The sequence below is a fragment of the Lutra lutra genome, chromosome 8 (genome assembly GCF_902655055.1).
Source record: "Lutra lutra chromosome 8, mLutLut1.2, whole genome shotgun sequence".
NCBI classification, from domain to species: Eukaryota; Metazoa; Chordata; class Mammalia; order Carnivora; family Mustelidae; genus Lutra; species Lutra lutra.
Window position 1 is genome coordinate 58949985 of NC_062285.1, and position 15709 is coordinate 58965693.

Below are 15709 nucleotides of genomic sequence, written 5' to 3' on the forward strand. Positions count from 1 at the left end.
TTTGAACAGATAGGGGTGAGGGGGTGCTCTCCTGAGCTATGAAAGGAATGGTCTGGTAGTTAATATGAAACACAAGTCAAATTTATTAGATTTGTCCACGTTCAGCAATGGTGATGTTTTGCTCGTCTTGCCATTCCTGGACCCAAAGCGCTCCATGGCTTCCATAATATTCATAATATTCCATAATATTCATGTCGTCCTTCACCTTGCCAAAGACCACACACTTGCCTGGCAACCACGCAGGTGGGCAGTGCAGATGAAAGACTGGGAACCATTTGGGTTGGATCCAGCAGGTGTCGGGGACAAGATGCCAGGCCCTGAGTGCTTCAAGATGAAATTCTCAACCTCGGATCTCTCCGCATAGATGGACTTGCCGCCAGTGTCTCGATGGCGAGTGACATCACCGCCCTGGCACAGAAATCCCCGAATAATCCTGTGAAAGCAGGGACCTTTAGAACCAAATCCTTTCTCCCCAGTGCTCAGAGAATGGAAGTCCTCTGCCATCTTGGGAACTTTGTCCGCAAACAGCTGGAAGGAGGCCAGGCTTAAGGGCCGGCGGCCCAAGGGCATGCGGAGGGAGATGGTGAATGAATTGACCGTGGCTGGGCTGTGTGGATGCTTAGGCTGCTGCGTCTGCCCTACTCCTTGGCTTAACTTCCTATCTGGAGTAGCTCCCCTAAAGATGCTATCAGAGAGAATCTGTGGGTGATAAAATTCTGAATTCTTCGTCTTAAAATTTCATCAAATCATTGAGACTTTGAGGATAGTATTCTAGGTTTGAGACGATGTCTCAGCGTGTTTGCAGTATTTCTCTGTCATCCTCTTGTATCCCGTGTTTCTGATGAGAAGTCTGACGTTGCCATGATCCTTATTCCTTTGTAGGCATTCTCTGGGAGGGGGATTTTCCCTTTATTTTTCATGTCTTGAGACTTGAAATGCAGATTCCAATTCAGTGGGGGCTGGAGTGGGTCTGAGAGCCCTGAAATCTAAATGTAACATGTCCTGGTATGTGTTTTGATTTATCTGAAGGAGCACTTGAAGGGCCTTGCAATTACACCTATCTTCTGCGTTGGAGAATTTTTATTAAAGTCTGGTTCATGGCTTGGCGGCACCGCCCACCCAGACCCACGGAATTAGAATCTGCATTCTAATAAGATCCTGCGTGATCTGTATACATGCTGAAGTTCGGGAAGTACTAGTTTATTTTATTCTCTCCCACTGAAACTCCTACTGGACAGATTTAGGAATTTCTGCATCTATTTTCTATTTTTAAACTTTTCTTTCATACTCTCTATTTATCCCTTTGTAAAATCTGGAACAGTGCATCCCTAAATTAATCTTCAATAGGAGCATTCTGGAATTCTTCAGATGATCTGGGTATCATACATATGTATACATACAGTTGGCCCTTGAACAACATGTTTGAACTGTGCAAGTCTACTTATATGTGGATTTTTTTCTATAAAAACGGTACAGTACTATAAATGCATTTTCTTTTCCTTATGTTTTTTTTAAAATTTTATTTATTTATTTGAGATAGAGAGAGAGAGAGAGAGCAGGAACAAGGGAGCAGAGGGAGAGGGAGAAGCCGGTTCCCCCCTGAGCAGGGAGCCTGACTTGGGGTTTGATCCCAGGACCCTGGGATCATGACCAGAGCTGAAGGCAGACGCTTAACTGACTGAGCCACCCAGGCACCTCATCCTAATGGTTTTCTTAATAACATTTTCTTTTCTCTAGCTTACTTTATCATGAGAATACAATCTATGATACCATATGTGTATGTATTATATCATGCAAAATATGTATTAATTGGCTGTTTATATTATCAGCAAGGCTTCTGTCAGCAGCAGGCTCTTAGTAGTTAGGTTTTTGGAGTCAGAAGTTATACATGGATTTTTGACTGTGTGGGGTCAACTCTGTGTGTGTGTGCGTAAATATATATATTTAATTTTCAGTATATTATGGTGCTTTGACATCCTAAAAAAGAAATTAAAAAAACACAAAACTAGAGGGAGCTGCCTTTCCAGGGCTAACTGGCTCCTAGGGCTTGCTGGCTCCCATGGCTGGCAGAGGACTCAGCCAGGAGCATGCCTTTGATATGCAAACTAACCTCTCCAGAGCCTGTCTCTTCTGTCTGGCCCCTATACTCCAGGAAGTGACATTCCGCTGTCCTAATCATCCCAGGACCAGGTATCAGGCAACTAGGCATCAGCCCTGTAGTTTAAAGCCTGCCCCTAAAATCCACCATTTTATTTTATTTTTTATTTATTTATTTTTAAATATTTTATTTATTTATTTGACAGAGATCGCAAGTGGGCAGAGAGGCAGGCAGAGAGAGAGGAGGAAGCAGGCTCCCTGCTGAGCAGGACCCTGGGATCATGACCTGAGCGGAAGGCAGAGGCTTTAATCCACTGAGCCACCCAAGTGCCCCCAAATCCACCATTTTAAAGTGAACAATCCAGTGGCATTTAGTATACTCACAGCATTGTATAATGACCATCTCTATCTGGTTCCAAAACATTTTCATCCCCTCAAAAGGGATCTCATATCCATTAAGCAGTTACTCCTCATTCCCCTCCCCTCACTCCCTGGCAACCATCAATTTGCTTTGTGTCTCCCAATTCCAGATACCTCCTACCAATGGAATCATATATATGTGACCTATCGTGTCCAACTTCTCCCACCTAGTGTAATGTTTCCGATGTTATCCCCCCCCCTTTTTTTTAAACGATTTTATTTATTTATTTGACAGACAGAGATCACAAGTAGGCAGAGAGGCAGGCAGAGAGAGGGGGAAGCAGGCTCACTGCTGAGCAGAGAGCCTGATGTGGGGCTCGATCCCAGGACCCTGAGATCATGACCTGAGCTGAAGGCAGAGGCTTAACCCACTGAGCCACCCAGGCGTCCCCAATGTTATCCCTTTTGTGGCGTATAGAAGTATTCCATTCTTTTTATAGCTGAATACTAATCCATCGTGCGGCTAGACCACATTTTGTTTATCCATTCATCTAGTGATGAACATTCTCATTTCTTCCACCATTTGGCTATTATGAACGGTGCCCTATGAACATGCATGTTCAATTATTTGTTGGAGTACCTGGTTTTCATTCTTTGGGGACTTCTGGGACTATACTGAAAACAATAAAACAGGACCTTTTGGGGGAAAATAATTATCTTGATTTCTGGACCTGTAAGAATGCTTTTTGTCTGTTTGTTTACTTGTTTCAGGGTATAGCTAAGTATGTGTAATTTGCTGGTATATATTTTCCATCATTTCTAAGGATTTGCAGTTTTATGTGTTGACCTGGCTGGGCTATCCCCAAACACAAATGTAGTTGTTCTTGTGAAGGTTTCTACATGTGATTAAAATCCACAACCTGGGGGCACCTGGGTGGCTCAGTGGGTTAAAGCCTCTGCCTTCGGCTCAGGTCATGGTCTCGGGGTCCTGGGATCGAGCCCCGCATCGGACTCTGCTCGGCGGGGAGCCTGCTCCCTCCACTCTCTCTCTCTGCCTGCCTGTCTGCCTACTTGTGATCTCTGTCTAATAAATAAATAGAATCTTTAAAAAAAAAAATCCACAACCTGGGCACCTGGGTGGCTCAGTGGGTTAAAGCCTCTGCCTTCGGCTCAGGTCATGATCCCAGGGTCCTGGGATCGAACCCTGCATCGGGCTCTCTGCTCAGCGGGGAGCCTGCTTCCTCTTCTCTCTCTCTCTGCCTACTTGTGATCTCTGTCTGTCAAATAAATAAATAAAATCTTAAAAAAATTAAATAAAATCCACCACCGTTGAACTTTAAGGGAGATTATCCTGGATCAGCTAGGTGAGCCTGATTCCATTGGCTGAAAGGCCTTCAGGGCAGAGCTGGGGCTTCCTTGATTGTGGACAGCAGCTTCCACAACTTCCAGCAACTGATGTTCTGGCAACTTCCGGGTGGGAGGGGGCAGCCCGCTCTGTCTCCTGGCCTGCATTACAGGGTTTGAATTTGCCCGCCAAGCCCCCACAATCGTGTGATCTATTTCCCTGCAACAGATCTCTTAATGTGTTTCCTGCCGGTTCTGCTTCTCTGGTTGAACCCTGACCCATGCAGGTTTTGGTACCTGGAAATGGATGCTATTATAACAAATACCTAAAAATGTGGACGTGACTGTGGAATTAGGTAATGGATAGAGTCTGGAGTAACTTTGAGGAGGATGATAGGAAATGCCTAGTTTGGCTTCAATAGACTGTTAGTAGAAAAAGGAAATGTTGCCGTCTGCTAGTGAGGGCTCAGAGCGGAGCGAGGAAGCGCGCACAGAATACCTAAATCACCACAGACAGACAGTTGGGAGAAACACGGACGGACGTTAAAGGTGCTGCCGGCATCAAGGGCTCAGAAGGAAACGAGGAATGTGTTATTAGTAGATGGAGGAAAGGAGAGATTTTTTTATACAGTAGCAGGAAGCTTAGCAGAATTGTGTTTCACAGTTATGTGGAAAGCAGAATTTGTAAGTGTGAATGGGGGTATTTATCTGTGTGGCCAGGTGTTGAAAGTGTGGCTCGATCTTTTTTTCTTGCTTGGTTAGTGTAAAATCTGAGAGGAAAGAGGCAGAAAGGCATCCAAACTTGGTATTTGAGGAATTTTCAGCCCACTCAGATGGCAAACAATGCAGAAATTAGTCCATTCGCCTTCAGGAAAGTGTGCTCTGAGGAGAAATCCGAGGACGTACCTGGACAATCTTTCACTAGTGGCTAGGAAGGATCAAAGGTCAGAGTACTCGGGGCGCCTGGGTGGCTCAGTGGGTTAAGCCGCTGCCTTCGGCTCAGGTCATGATCCCAGGTCCTGGGTTCAAGCCCCACATCGGGCTTTCCGCTCGGCGGGGAGCCTGCTTCCTCCTCTCTCTCTGCTTGCCTCTCTGCCTACTTGTGATTTCTCTCTGTCAAATAAATAAATAAAAAATCTTAAAAAAAAAAAAAAAAGGTCAGAGTACTCAATCACACGAAGGCCCCTTTGGAGAGATCAGCCATATGACCCATGGATTTCCTCAGCCATGTCAGCAGAAACCAAGCATAGAAATGGGATTGTCTAAAAAGATCTGTGGAGGCACCTCTTGTCTAATGGAGTGAATCCCAGAGCCATACACAGGAGACCCACACGATTCTTGAGAACGTCTTGCAAGCAGACACTGCCCGCTAGTGCTGAAAGAGCCACTAGGAGGGTCAAATGAAAGCACGCCGTCAGAACCCCCACCCCAGTATGTACACCCGGGAAACGAATAGCTCAGGTATTTTGAAATGGGTAGGCCAGAGGAAGGCCAGACAGTGAGGCCAGAAAGGGGAGACCAGGAGCCACAGAAGATCATTCCTAGGCCTTGAAACCTTACGTTGTTTTGCCAGGTGGATTTTAAATTTGCTTCGCAACCTTTTTCCTTTCAGCTCTCCCTTTCCGAACGGGAATGTCTGTAGCTGTTACCTTCTGCCTGTTCATTGTATTTTAGGAACAGATAATTTGTCTTCTAGTGTCACAAGTCCACAGAGGGAGACGAGTCCCCCCTCCCCAGGATCTGTTTTACCCAGAGCCTGTAGGTGGTTTAAGTGATAAGATTTGAGACTTCTGAGCTGATGACATCTCGATGAGAGTTTGCCCTTCAGCTGATGCTATAATGGGTTGAGACTTTGGGGGGACCCTGAAATGGGGTGTATATATTTTGTAGATGAGACCAACATGAATCTTTGGAGGCCAAAGGCCCGAGGGTAAGCATAACAATGCCTTTCCCCTGTCTGCATCCCAGTGCCCAGAGCCTGTGACTATTTTCTTCCATCACAAAGGGACGTTAAGGGCACAAGTTAAAAGTTTTGAGATGGGGACGTTATGCTGGCTTGTCTGGGTGTGCCCAATGTAATGATGAGGATCCTTACCAGAGGCAAGCAGAGATCAGTGATGGGGTCACTGGCTTTGAAGATGGAAAAGCCAAAGTCTACCAAATGCAGACAGTCTTTAGAAGCTGAATAAGTCTTCTCTAGAGCTTCCAGCAGGAACACAGATCTGTCATCCCATTTCAGACTTCTAAACAACAGCACTGGAAGATAATAAATATGCTGTTTTAGGGGCGCCTGGGTGGCTCAGTGGGTTAAAGCCTATGCCTTTGGCTCAGGTCATGATCCCAGGGTCCTGGGATCGAGCCCTGCATCGGGCTCTCTGCTCAGCAGGGAGCCTGCTTCCTCCTCTCTACCTGCTTCTCTGCCTGCTTGTGATCTCCGTCTATCAGATAAATAAATAAAATCTTTAAAAATAAATAAATAAATACGCTGTTTTAAGCCACCATATTTGTGGTAATTTGTTACACCAGCAATAGGAAATTAATACAGTATGAAGAAAAGCCACAGGACATGCTCAGGCTGTCCTCTTGAAATGGAAAAAAACCTCTGAAGAATAAGTCAACTGAGATCCTCGGTTTATAATTTATGACCATCCCAGGCCACTTTGCTGAGGGAAGCTGTATGGGAGGCCATATTCTGCACCATGTCCCCTCATTCCCCTGCCTACAGGATAGCCAAGACGGATGAACCCTGCCTGAATCATCTCATTTATTCTTCACAATAATCCTGCGAAGGCACCTGCTACAGTTGTCTCCATTTTACAGGTGAGGAAACCAAGGCAAAGAGAGGCGAAGTATCTCTCCCAGAGAAAGATACTGGATAGATCTTTCGTGCATCTAGTAAGCACAGATCCAAGATTTAAATGCAGATTCTTAATCACCGTGCTGTTTAAATTAAAATGGTAGTTTTCACATTCTTTGAGGAGTTTAAAAAACATCTGCTGGAATGGTGGGATCATGTAACAAATACAGCCAACAGCTGTTCCGCATTTATCAACATCTGTTAATGGTGGGCGGGGAAGTGCCCAGGTGGCTTGAGCAGCCCATCAGCCCCAAGAGCTCCGTGTGTTGGATCTGCTTAGGTCCGTCTCACAGAGGGAATGGGAAATGTCAATTCATCTGATAAGGCTAGCAAGTGGGCATTTTCCGTGCAAGGACAGGAGCCGCAGAAGCTGTAGAACCCTCCATCAGGGAGCAGTGGGCTCCTGCTGCTGAGGGGCCTTTCTGTCACTTCTCAGGCTCGGTGGGGCCTGGAGGGCTGCAGAGCGTTCTTCCTAGGAAGCCAGATGCCCCCACACCAACCCTGTGTTTCCGGGTTCCAGTGAAGCCACTCCCACTCTCAGTCCCCTTATTTCCAGGTGTCAGGTCACAAGTCACTCCCCTTTGCCTGAGAGGTTTGGTGCGTCTGTTGTTCGCAGTGCAGATCACTGAGCTCCTTCCACCCGCGATAGGCGGCCCCTAAGGAATCATCCCGCCTACCATAGCGGGCACCTCCCTGGGGTCCAGGACACCTGCCCACATGCCCACCACGTCTGGTTCCTTCTAGGACCTACCCCAGGTCACCTCCTTGCTTTTGAGATGACATTCTTGTAGATGTCATGGGAACTGGCTCCGTGCTTCCTGCAAGCTGAGTACGATAAAATCAATGTGGTATAAGCTTTCTTAATTACAATCAAATCCCAGCCCTGTCTTCCTGAGGTTAGCATCTGATCCCCCCTTGGTTGGAATTGGATTTGGAGTTTTCCTAAAACTCTTCAATCACAGCCAAGTTTGAGTTGGTGTCATTTCAGCAGATGTCTGGATCCACCCATGACAATTTGATTTTTTCTAATTCTCTCCAGCATTTAAACATGTACAAGTATGGGTTTTGTTTTTCTTTCTTTTCTTTTTTTTTTTTTTTTTGCCACAATCCAAGATTTTAAAAATGCATTTTAGGGGCCCCTGGGTGGCTCAGTCGTTAAGCATCTGCCTTCAGCTCATGCCTTCAGGTCATGATCCCGGGGGCAGGGGATCTCCCTCTCCCACTCCCCCTGCTTGTGTTTCCTCTTTCACTGTGTCTCTCTTTGTCAAATAAATAAATAAATAAATCTCAAAAAAAAATGTGTTTTATATGACAAGCCAGTACACATGTATATAAAATTGAAAAGTTTCACCACACTCCAACACTTTCTATTCTTTTTCTTTTTAAATGTTGGTCTTGACCCAGTAATTTATATCACAAAGCTTTCTTACCTATTGCTTGAAAATTACTGGTTTAGTTTCGCCTTTCTCCAAAATTTCACTTCTCAAATGCAGGTCTTCCTTTGCTCTGGTTCTTTCTTTTCTTTTTCTTTTTTTTTTTTTTAAGATTTATCTTTTTTTTTTTTTAGATTTTATTTATTTGTTAGAGAGAGAGAGAGAGAGAGAGAGAGAGAGAGAGCACGTGGGAGCAGAGGCAGACAGAGTGTCAGGCAGAGGCAGAGGGAGAAGCAGGCTCCCTGCCAAGCAAGGAGCCCAATGTGGGACTCGATCCCAGGACCCTGGGATCATGACCTGAGCCGAAGGCAGCTGCCTAACCAACTGAGCCACCCAGGCGCCCCTGGTTCTTTCTTTTCTATGCTCAAGTATCTCAAGAGAGTAATCCACTCTCCACTCCCTCACCTGGGCTCACTCTTCAGAAGCAGTGTTTTTGTCTCTGACACTGCCCTGCCCTGAGGAGACCCTTCCCTTAGTCTCCCTGGTCTTCCTTGTTGATAGAGCCCAGATTTTCCAACTCTTATCTAACCTATGCTCCCAGCATCCTCTGGTGTGGCCACCACTCCCCCTTGAAAATTTTCTCTTGCCTTGCCTTCCTGAGGCAACTCCAAAGCTTTCGTCTGTTTCTGGGTAGTGATATTTCTCCTCTGGGATAATAAGTGCCACTGAGTGAAAGGGAGAGAAAGCAAGAGGTATAAACAATGTGTGTATATGTGTGTCCATGTGTGGCAGGCAATGGCGTTGAGAAGCCTGCACAAAATTTGCAACAGACATTGTGGTTGGTTCTCAGTGTCTATCCCATATCAGATGATTAGCTTTCCCTGGCTACTGTTACTATATATTCCAAGATTGGGCACAACAGTGGCCTTAGCCAGATAGTGTAAAGCAAAGAACTTATATCTCATACCTGGGAGGAGGTTTTTGTCTTTTCTCCATTGGATGTGAAGAGGGAAGTATAGCACAGGAGCTGCTGACAGCCATCTTGGGACCATGAGGAGAACTATCTCAATCTTGACCAGAATCTAAGTCCTTGATGACATCATTGAACTACTGAATCAACAGTCCTCAGCGCCTGCCTACCACTGGCTCGTTACATGAGCTATTTCTTTCTTTTTCTTAAAAAAAAAAGAGATTTTTTAAAAGATTTTTTATTTATTTGACAGACAGAGATCACAAGTAGGCAGAGAGGCAGACAGAGAGAGAGGGGGAAGCAGGCTCCCTGCTGAGCAGAGAGCCCGATGCGGGGCTCGAACCCAGGACCCTCTAACTCTACTCCATCCTGCCCTCGCCTTCAAGTCAAAATCCATTTGAGTTTGTTTAAAGATTTTATTTATTTATTTGATAGATCACAAGTAGGCAGAGAGGTAGACGGGGTGGGGGTAGACGAAGGTTCCCTGCTGCAGAGAGCCCCATGAGGGGCTTAATCCCAGGACCCTGAGATCATGACCTGAGCCGAAGGCAGAGGCTTTAACCCACTGAGCCACCCAGGCGCCCCTGAGGTATTTTTTTTTTTAAATGAGATATAGATATCTAGCATCCTGATAGATTCAGTTTCTCAAAATATCCCATCACACCTGAACTCCAGACCTATGGATCTGCCTGCCTGTCAGCTCTTCCTCTGGGCTGTTCCAGAGCATCTCACACTCAGTAGGCCTAAAACGGACTGTTGTCTGGACCCCCTCCTCCCCTCCTCTCATCTTCCCTATTTCTGTGAAAGACCCACCATCTGCCTGACTCAAGCCAAAACCTTCGGTCATTGCTATTTATTTCCCTTCGGCCCCCCAGAGGCACTGTCTCCTTAGGTGTTGCAGAGTCCCCCCTCCAATATTTCTCAGATCCACCCATGTCTCCGCTCACTATCACCTCTTGCCTGTTTCACTGCAAAAGCCTCTACCTGGTTCTCCACCTCCTAATGGCTTCTGCACACCATGGCGGGAGTGATCTGTCTCAAATGAGAATCTGAATACTTCCCCCTCTGATGAAACCACGTTTTTTCCCCTTTCCTTAGGATGCATTTGGAAAGCCTTCATATGGCATGTGAGGTCCTGCACGACCCAGCCCTTGTGTCATCTTTCCAACCTCAGTGCCATTCCTCCTTTCTGTCCTTTATTCCAGATGAGAGAAGTACTTCCAGTTCGCAAACTGGCTTTCTGTCACCTCCCAATGGACTTACCTGCCTAGAAAGGCCTCTTCCTCTCCCTGCTTTCCCTGAATAATTCCTGCTCATTTTAGTGCTCAGCATGGTGGGGCCACCTTCGGGAAGCCATGCCTTTACTGTGAGGCTGGGTTAAACGCTCTTCCTCATGTCCTCACAATGTCATCTTCTTTCCCAGTCATAGCACTCTTTACAAGGCTGGAACAACCTGCTGGTAAGTCCCAGACTGGGGGCTCCTTGAGAGCAAGGACTCTGGCTTACTTCCTGCATGTAGCACAATAATTGAGTGAAAAAGATCATTTTAAACAACTCAGAGGGGCACCTGGGTGGCTCAGTGGGTTGAGCCTCTGCCTTTGGCTCAGGTCATGATCTCAGGGTCCTGGGATTAAGCCCCTCATGGGGCTCTCTGCAGCAGGGAACCTTCGTCTACCCCCACCCCGTCTACCTCTCTGCCTACTTGTGATCTATCAAATAAATAAATAAAATCTTTAAACAAACTCAAATGGATTTTGACTTGAAGGCGAGGGCAGGATGGAGTAGAGTTAGAGGGCATTGTAGAAGGAGACATTTTCAAGTGGGACAGGAGTGATGGTGGCAGAATCTGATTTGCTAGGCAAGAGTGTCAAGTAGGTTTAGGTGGGTGGCAGGGCTAGGCCAGGGGAAAGAGATCCGTGAGGGAGATAATGGATCCAGGCAAACAGTGGGTGGACTAGGGTGGTGGCAGTGGGGACAGGGAGAACAAGACTTGAAAGAGTTAAGAAGTAGATTTTACAGAATTGGTGGGTAGGTGAAGAAAAGAAGGGGTAGAAGATGAGGTGTTCTAATTTGGCAGTCTCGTTCCCCTTAGTGGTAACCTCTTCTAGAGTGGGAAACCCCAAAGGAAGAACACGATGGCAGGTAGAGAGGGAAGTGCGGAGCACTGTCTGGACACGCTCAGCTTGAGGGGCTAGGGTGCACCCAGAAGGCACCTGGACATTCAGGGCTGCCGCTGACACACAGAAGTTGAGAAGCAGCGGATGTAGAACTAGGAGAAGGATAGATAGAGGAGTCACAGATGCCAAGATACGGGATGCAGGAAAGAAAGGACTAGAGACAAGGGGAAAATACTGCTGAGCCCCATCCCCACAGCCACCCCCACTTCCATAGAGACAAACGCACTGGAGAGGTTTCTCTTAACAGCAGTTTTATTTGATTCAAAAGTGGAACTCAGATCCCGGCCCACTCCACTGGTTATGGGATAATGACTAGATTTGGAGATCGCCGGCCTCTTACTAGGACTCGATAAGGGGATATATAGATCATATATAGGGCATATAGGTCACAGATACGTGCCAGGGCAGGGAGAAAAGGGCCAGCTATGGCTGGCTGGGTAGGGCTTGGCCACAAGCTAGGGAAGGGGTGACTTGTGGCATCTCTTAGACACATGCAGAGCCAGAGAGGACTAATTCAGTACTGGTGTTGGGGTCTGGGACTTGGAATAGGGCTAGGGCAGGGTCAGGGAGCTCTGGACCAATGGGTTCAGTAGCTGTGAGTAGAAGACTTGTCCAGCTCACTGCGCTGCTCCTTCTGGGACTCGGTCACCACCTGTTGGGGCAAGGCATGTGAAGGGCACAAACCACTCAGCACAACCCTCCTGCGATCTCCTTTGGCGTATGCTGTCTCCTTCTCCAGCAAAACCAGCAGAGGCTCCTGACTGACCATCCACCTCCTCTCTGTCCCTCCTGCTCCAAAGACCACTAACCCGCAATACTCTAAAATCAGCTGCAGCCAGGTTGGGGCCTAGAAGTAGTATGGCCAATGATGGGGTCCTGGGTTCAAGTGGTCCATCTCACCTCTCCGTCCCGTGTCTCAATGGTCTTGATCAGAACCATCTTCCTGCTGTGGCTGTCCTGAGGAGGCTCCACCTCAGGTACTGGAAAAAGCAGGATGAAGGGGTAGAAGAGAGGATTGTGGTGTCTCTCCTTCTAAGCCCTGCCTCTCATCTATGAGGGAAGGGGAGGGGAGTGGCAGGGCATGAGGAGCAGGCCTGAGTATAGACTAGGACCCAGCAGTTCATGGACAGAATCGATCCCTGAGCAGGGGCAGAGCAAGAGTCTGGTCAGGGCAGAAGTGGACAAGGGGACAGGGAGGTTGGAAGCCAGGCATGGGAGACTCACCAGTCGTCTTTATACTCAAGGATGCAAAAGAATGGATTGGCACAGAGATCCTGGGAGTGAAGCCAGGGGTGAGCGACTCGGCCCAGGCCCCACCCCTTCCCTAAACGCCCAATCCCCACCATCCTCCCACCCCCAGCAGCCCTGTCCCCCACCTGCTCTCCTCGCCCTCCAGAAGCTTCCGGTAGGTGGCGATCTCAATGTCCAGGGCCATCTTGACGTTGAGGAGCTCCTGGTACTCGCGCAGGTGCCGTGCCATCTCCTCCTTCAGCTGTCGCAGCTCCTCCTCGAGCCTCGCGGCGCCTGCCTGATACCCGCCCGCCTCCAGGGCAAACTGCTCCTCTAACTCCCGCAGCTGTCTGAGCAGCGCCTCGTTCTGGGGGCAGCAGGGGGTCACTGGGGGAACAGCCTCCACCCCCACCCCCTCCCGGGGCCCGAAGCCCGAAACTCACCGTGCCGCGCAGCCCGTCCACCTCACAAGTCAAGCTCTGTATCTGGCGTCGGGACTCGTTCATCTCCTGCTTGGCCTGACGCAGGGCCTCGTGGTTCCGGTTGGCGGCGTCGGACAGGTCCGCGTACTGCGGCGCGCGAGGCAACCCAGCCGTGAGCTGGCGGGACGCGCCCTCCCCGCAGCGCCCCACTCGCCCAGATCCTCCCTCACCCTCCCGGGCTCTCGCACTTTGGACTTGTACCACTCCTCTGCCTCCTGCAGGTTCTTCGCCGCTATGCTCTCGTACTGCGCGCGGATGTCCCTCAGCGCCGCCGTCAGCTCCGGCTTCACGGTGGCCTCCACCTCGACCTGCTGCACCTGCTGGCTCTCCACGCTCACCTGCAGGTCTCGCAGCTCCTGCCGCCCAGGACAACAAGTTGTTGAGGTTGCCGCGCGGATCGCACGCGGGCCTAGCAGTTCACGCGCAGAAAAAAGAAACACTCGAACGAACAGATGGGGGCGCCAGGGAGCACAGTGCGCTTGGTCTGCGCGTCCTGCGCCCCGGTCCGCTCCAAGGCCGCGGCCAAGTTCCAGGGTGCAGCTCTGCTGCTCGCCACCAGGTGGCGCAGGGGTGGGAGTCAAACCACCTGTAGAGGGGTGTTAAGGGGCTGCGTCTACCCAGCGAATCTCACTTCTCTTCCCCAGGCCAATCCCTCAGCTGCAGTCTTTGCCGCCGCCTGCGTTTCAGCTCCAATGCGACCACCTGCAACCTTCGAAGCCTACCCTGACCCTTGGTCCACCTACCTCCTCATGTAGCTTCTTGAGGAACTCAATCTCATCCATCAGAGACTCGATCTTGCGCTCTAGTTCCAGGCGGGACAGAGTGGCGTCGTCCACGTCCTTAAGAGGGTGACCGAGGGGGTTGAAGAGCAGGGAGGGGCTGCTCAGGCCGGGGAAGGGCCAGGCCCTCCCTGCCTGTCTTTGGAAGCTTCTGGTCGCCTCCTGGCGCCCACCCATGTCACCCTAGATACGCAGGCGGGGGTAGACGTGGGGAGACTGGGTGACGTGGGGCCCGGGCTCACCTTGCGGAAGAGCACGAGGTTGTGCTCCGCGTCCTCCCTCTTGCGCGTCTCCTCCTCCAACCTGGCAAGAAGGGTGGGCAGAGGCTGAGAGGCAGGGTCATCGCCCAACCATCGGGCCACGCACCCCAGGGTCTAGATTAGAGGCTGCTGCTGTCCAGGGCTGAGGACCGGTCTTCAAGAGGCCCGATGGCCTCGCCCGCTTTCTCTCTAACGGACTGGGAGATGAGATGGGACCCCTTTATCCACAGGGGAGACATGGTAACTCCTCCTCCCTCCCCTCCCTAGAGAGGCAGCAGAGTGGTAGGAGGAGGGTGGGGGGGGGGTGGCGAGAGCCCGCGGGCGAGCTTGCTCCCCGCGCACGCCTGTGTAGACCGAGAGGAAACACTCCCCCAGGCGACTGGTGGGGAAGGGAGCGGAGCGAGGAGCAGCCGCCTCGACGGCCGCCGCCCAGACCCGGCCCTGCCCCCTGACCTCTGCTTGAGCGCCGCCAGGTCCTCCGCCAGCCCGTCGCGCTCCACCTGCACCCTGTCGCGCTCGCGGCCCAGCAGCTCCAGCTCCCTCCGCAGCTCACGCAGCTCCTGCTGGCACAGCTGGTCGGCGCGCGCCGGCTCCTGGCCCCGGGCCTGGCTCAGCTCCCCCCGCAAGGCCGCGTTCTGCTGCTCCAGGAAGCGCACCTTCTCAATGAAGTTGGCGAAGCGGTCGTTGAGCTCCTGCAGCTCCTGCTTCTCGTTGCTGCGCGTGGCCAGGAACTCCTGGTTGAGGGCCTCGGCCATGGAAAAGTCGAGGCGCTCCGAGGGCAGGCGCAGGAGGGCGCCCGCTCCCGCCCGGGGGCCGCGGAAACTGCCCAGGCGCACGGAGGAGCCGGTGGACGCCGAGCCCAGCAGGCGACTGCTCGAGAAGCGGGAGCTGGATGCATAGGAGTAGGCCCCGGGGGACAGTGAGGGCGGTGGCCCGAAGGTGCGGCGGTAGGAGGTGGAAGCGACGCTGGCTCGGAGGCCCGACGGGTGGCTCATGGCGGCCGAGGACTGGCAGTCACCGCGGGCAGAGCTGGTCCGGGAGCTGGGAGGGAGCGGCGGACCGCTGCGAGGCGGCTTTATAGGCCTGCGGGCTCAGGGGGGGCACGGGCAGCTCCTCCCACTGGCCTGACGGCGGGTCTCTGTGGGGAGGGGGACGCCCCACCCCTGCGGAGCTGCAGGAGAGCCGCACCCTCCCTCCAAGGTTGTTGGCGCCCTGCCTACTTGATTCCCCCTGTTGCTAGCCTGGAAGGAAGTGGCCCTGGCGACTACCCGCAGGCCTGGGCTAGGGACTCAGCTGGATGGATCCTTCCAGCAACCTACAGAGCGGGGAGCCTAGGACGGGAGGGTTGCTGGGGTTCCTGCCTGCAAGAGCTGGTAAAAATCGATGTACAAATGTAGAATCATTATCCACCTGAAATTAATATGTTAGGACAGTTATACCTCAGTACAAAAAAAAATGGGGGGATAGGAGGCCTGGAGGTTAAAGGGCAGGCTGCTGGCTCATGAGCGGTGAGGAGGTGGCCCCGGAGAGTTGGCCTGGCTTAGGCCCTGGGGCCTGTGCCCCCACTTGTTCCCTGAAGGCTAGGCCCTGCTTTTACCTGCTGTCAGCTACCGGTGTTACCACACCCAGGGAGAAATAGGGGACAGGAGGGCCGAGGGAGCTAAGGAGGGTGGGGAAGGGCTGATCCTTCCGTAATCCCCAGGGCCCAGTGGAGGTCTGCTGCCTGGCGCCAGTTCTGCTGCTAATGGACTGGCCATGTCCCCTCCCCCTCCTCTGGACA

At 50.9% G+C, this 15709-nt stretch overlaps 1 protein-coding gene across 1 annotated transcript; it reads right to left on the bottom strand.

The window, feature by feature from the left end:
• Nucleotides 1–11416: 11416 nt before the first annotated feature.
• On the bottom strand, nt 11417–15160 carry PRPH (peripherin). The gene is made up of 9 exons (XM_047743473.1): nt 14383–15160; nt 13912–13972; nt 13634–13729; nt 13079–13246; nt 12852–12977; nt 12555–12775; nt 12403–12452; nt 12079–12158; nt 11417–11830 (listed from the first exon to the last, which is right to left on the bottom strand). The coding sequence occupies exons 1-9, from the start codon at nt 14922–14924 to the stop codon at nt 11765–11767; spliced, it is 1410 nt and encodes a 469-aa protein (XP_047599429.1). The 5' UTR covers nt 14925–15160; the 3' UTR covers nt 11417–11764.
• Nucleotides 15161–15709: the final 549 nt, after the last annotated feature.

Excerpts from the sequence above, each read along its gene's own strand:
- PRPH (XM_047743473.1), bottom strand. The coding sequence starts at position 14,924 with ATGAGCCACCCGTCGGGCCTCCGAGCCAGCGTCGCTTCCACCTCCTAC. Across the intron at positions 12,453-12,554 it reads CTGGAGGGCGAGGAGAGCAG|GATCTCTGTGCCAATCCATT; the intron begins GTGGGGGACAGG and ends CTTCACTCCCAG. Across the intron at positions 12,159-12,402 it reads CTTGAGTATAAAGACGACTG|TACCTGAGGTGGAGCCTCCT; the intron begins GTGAGTCTCCCA and ends TGCTTTTTCCAG.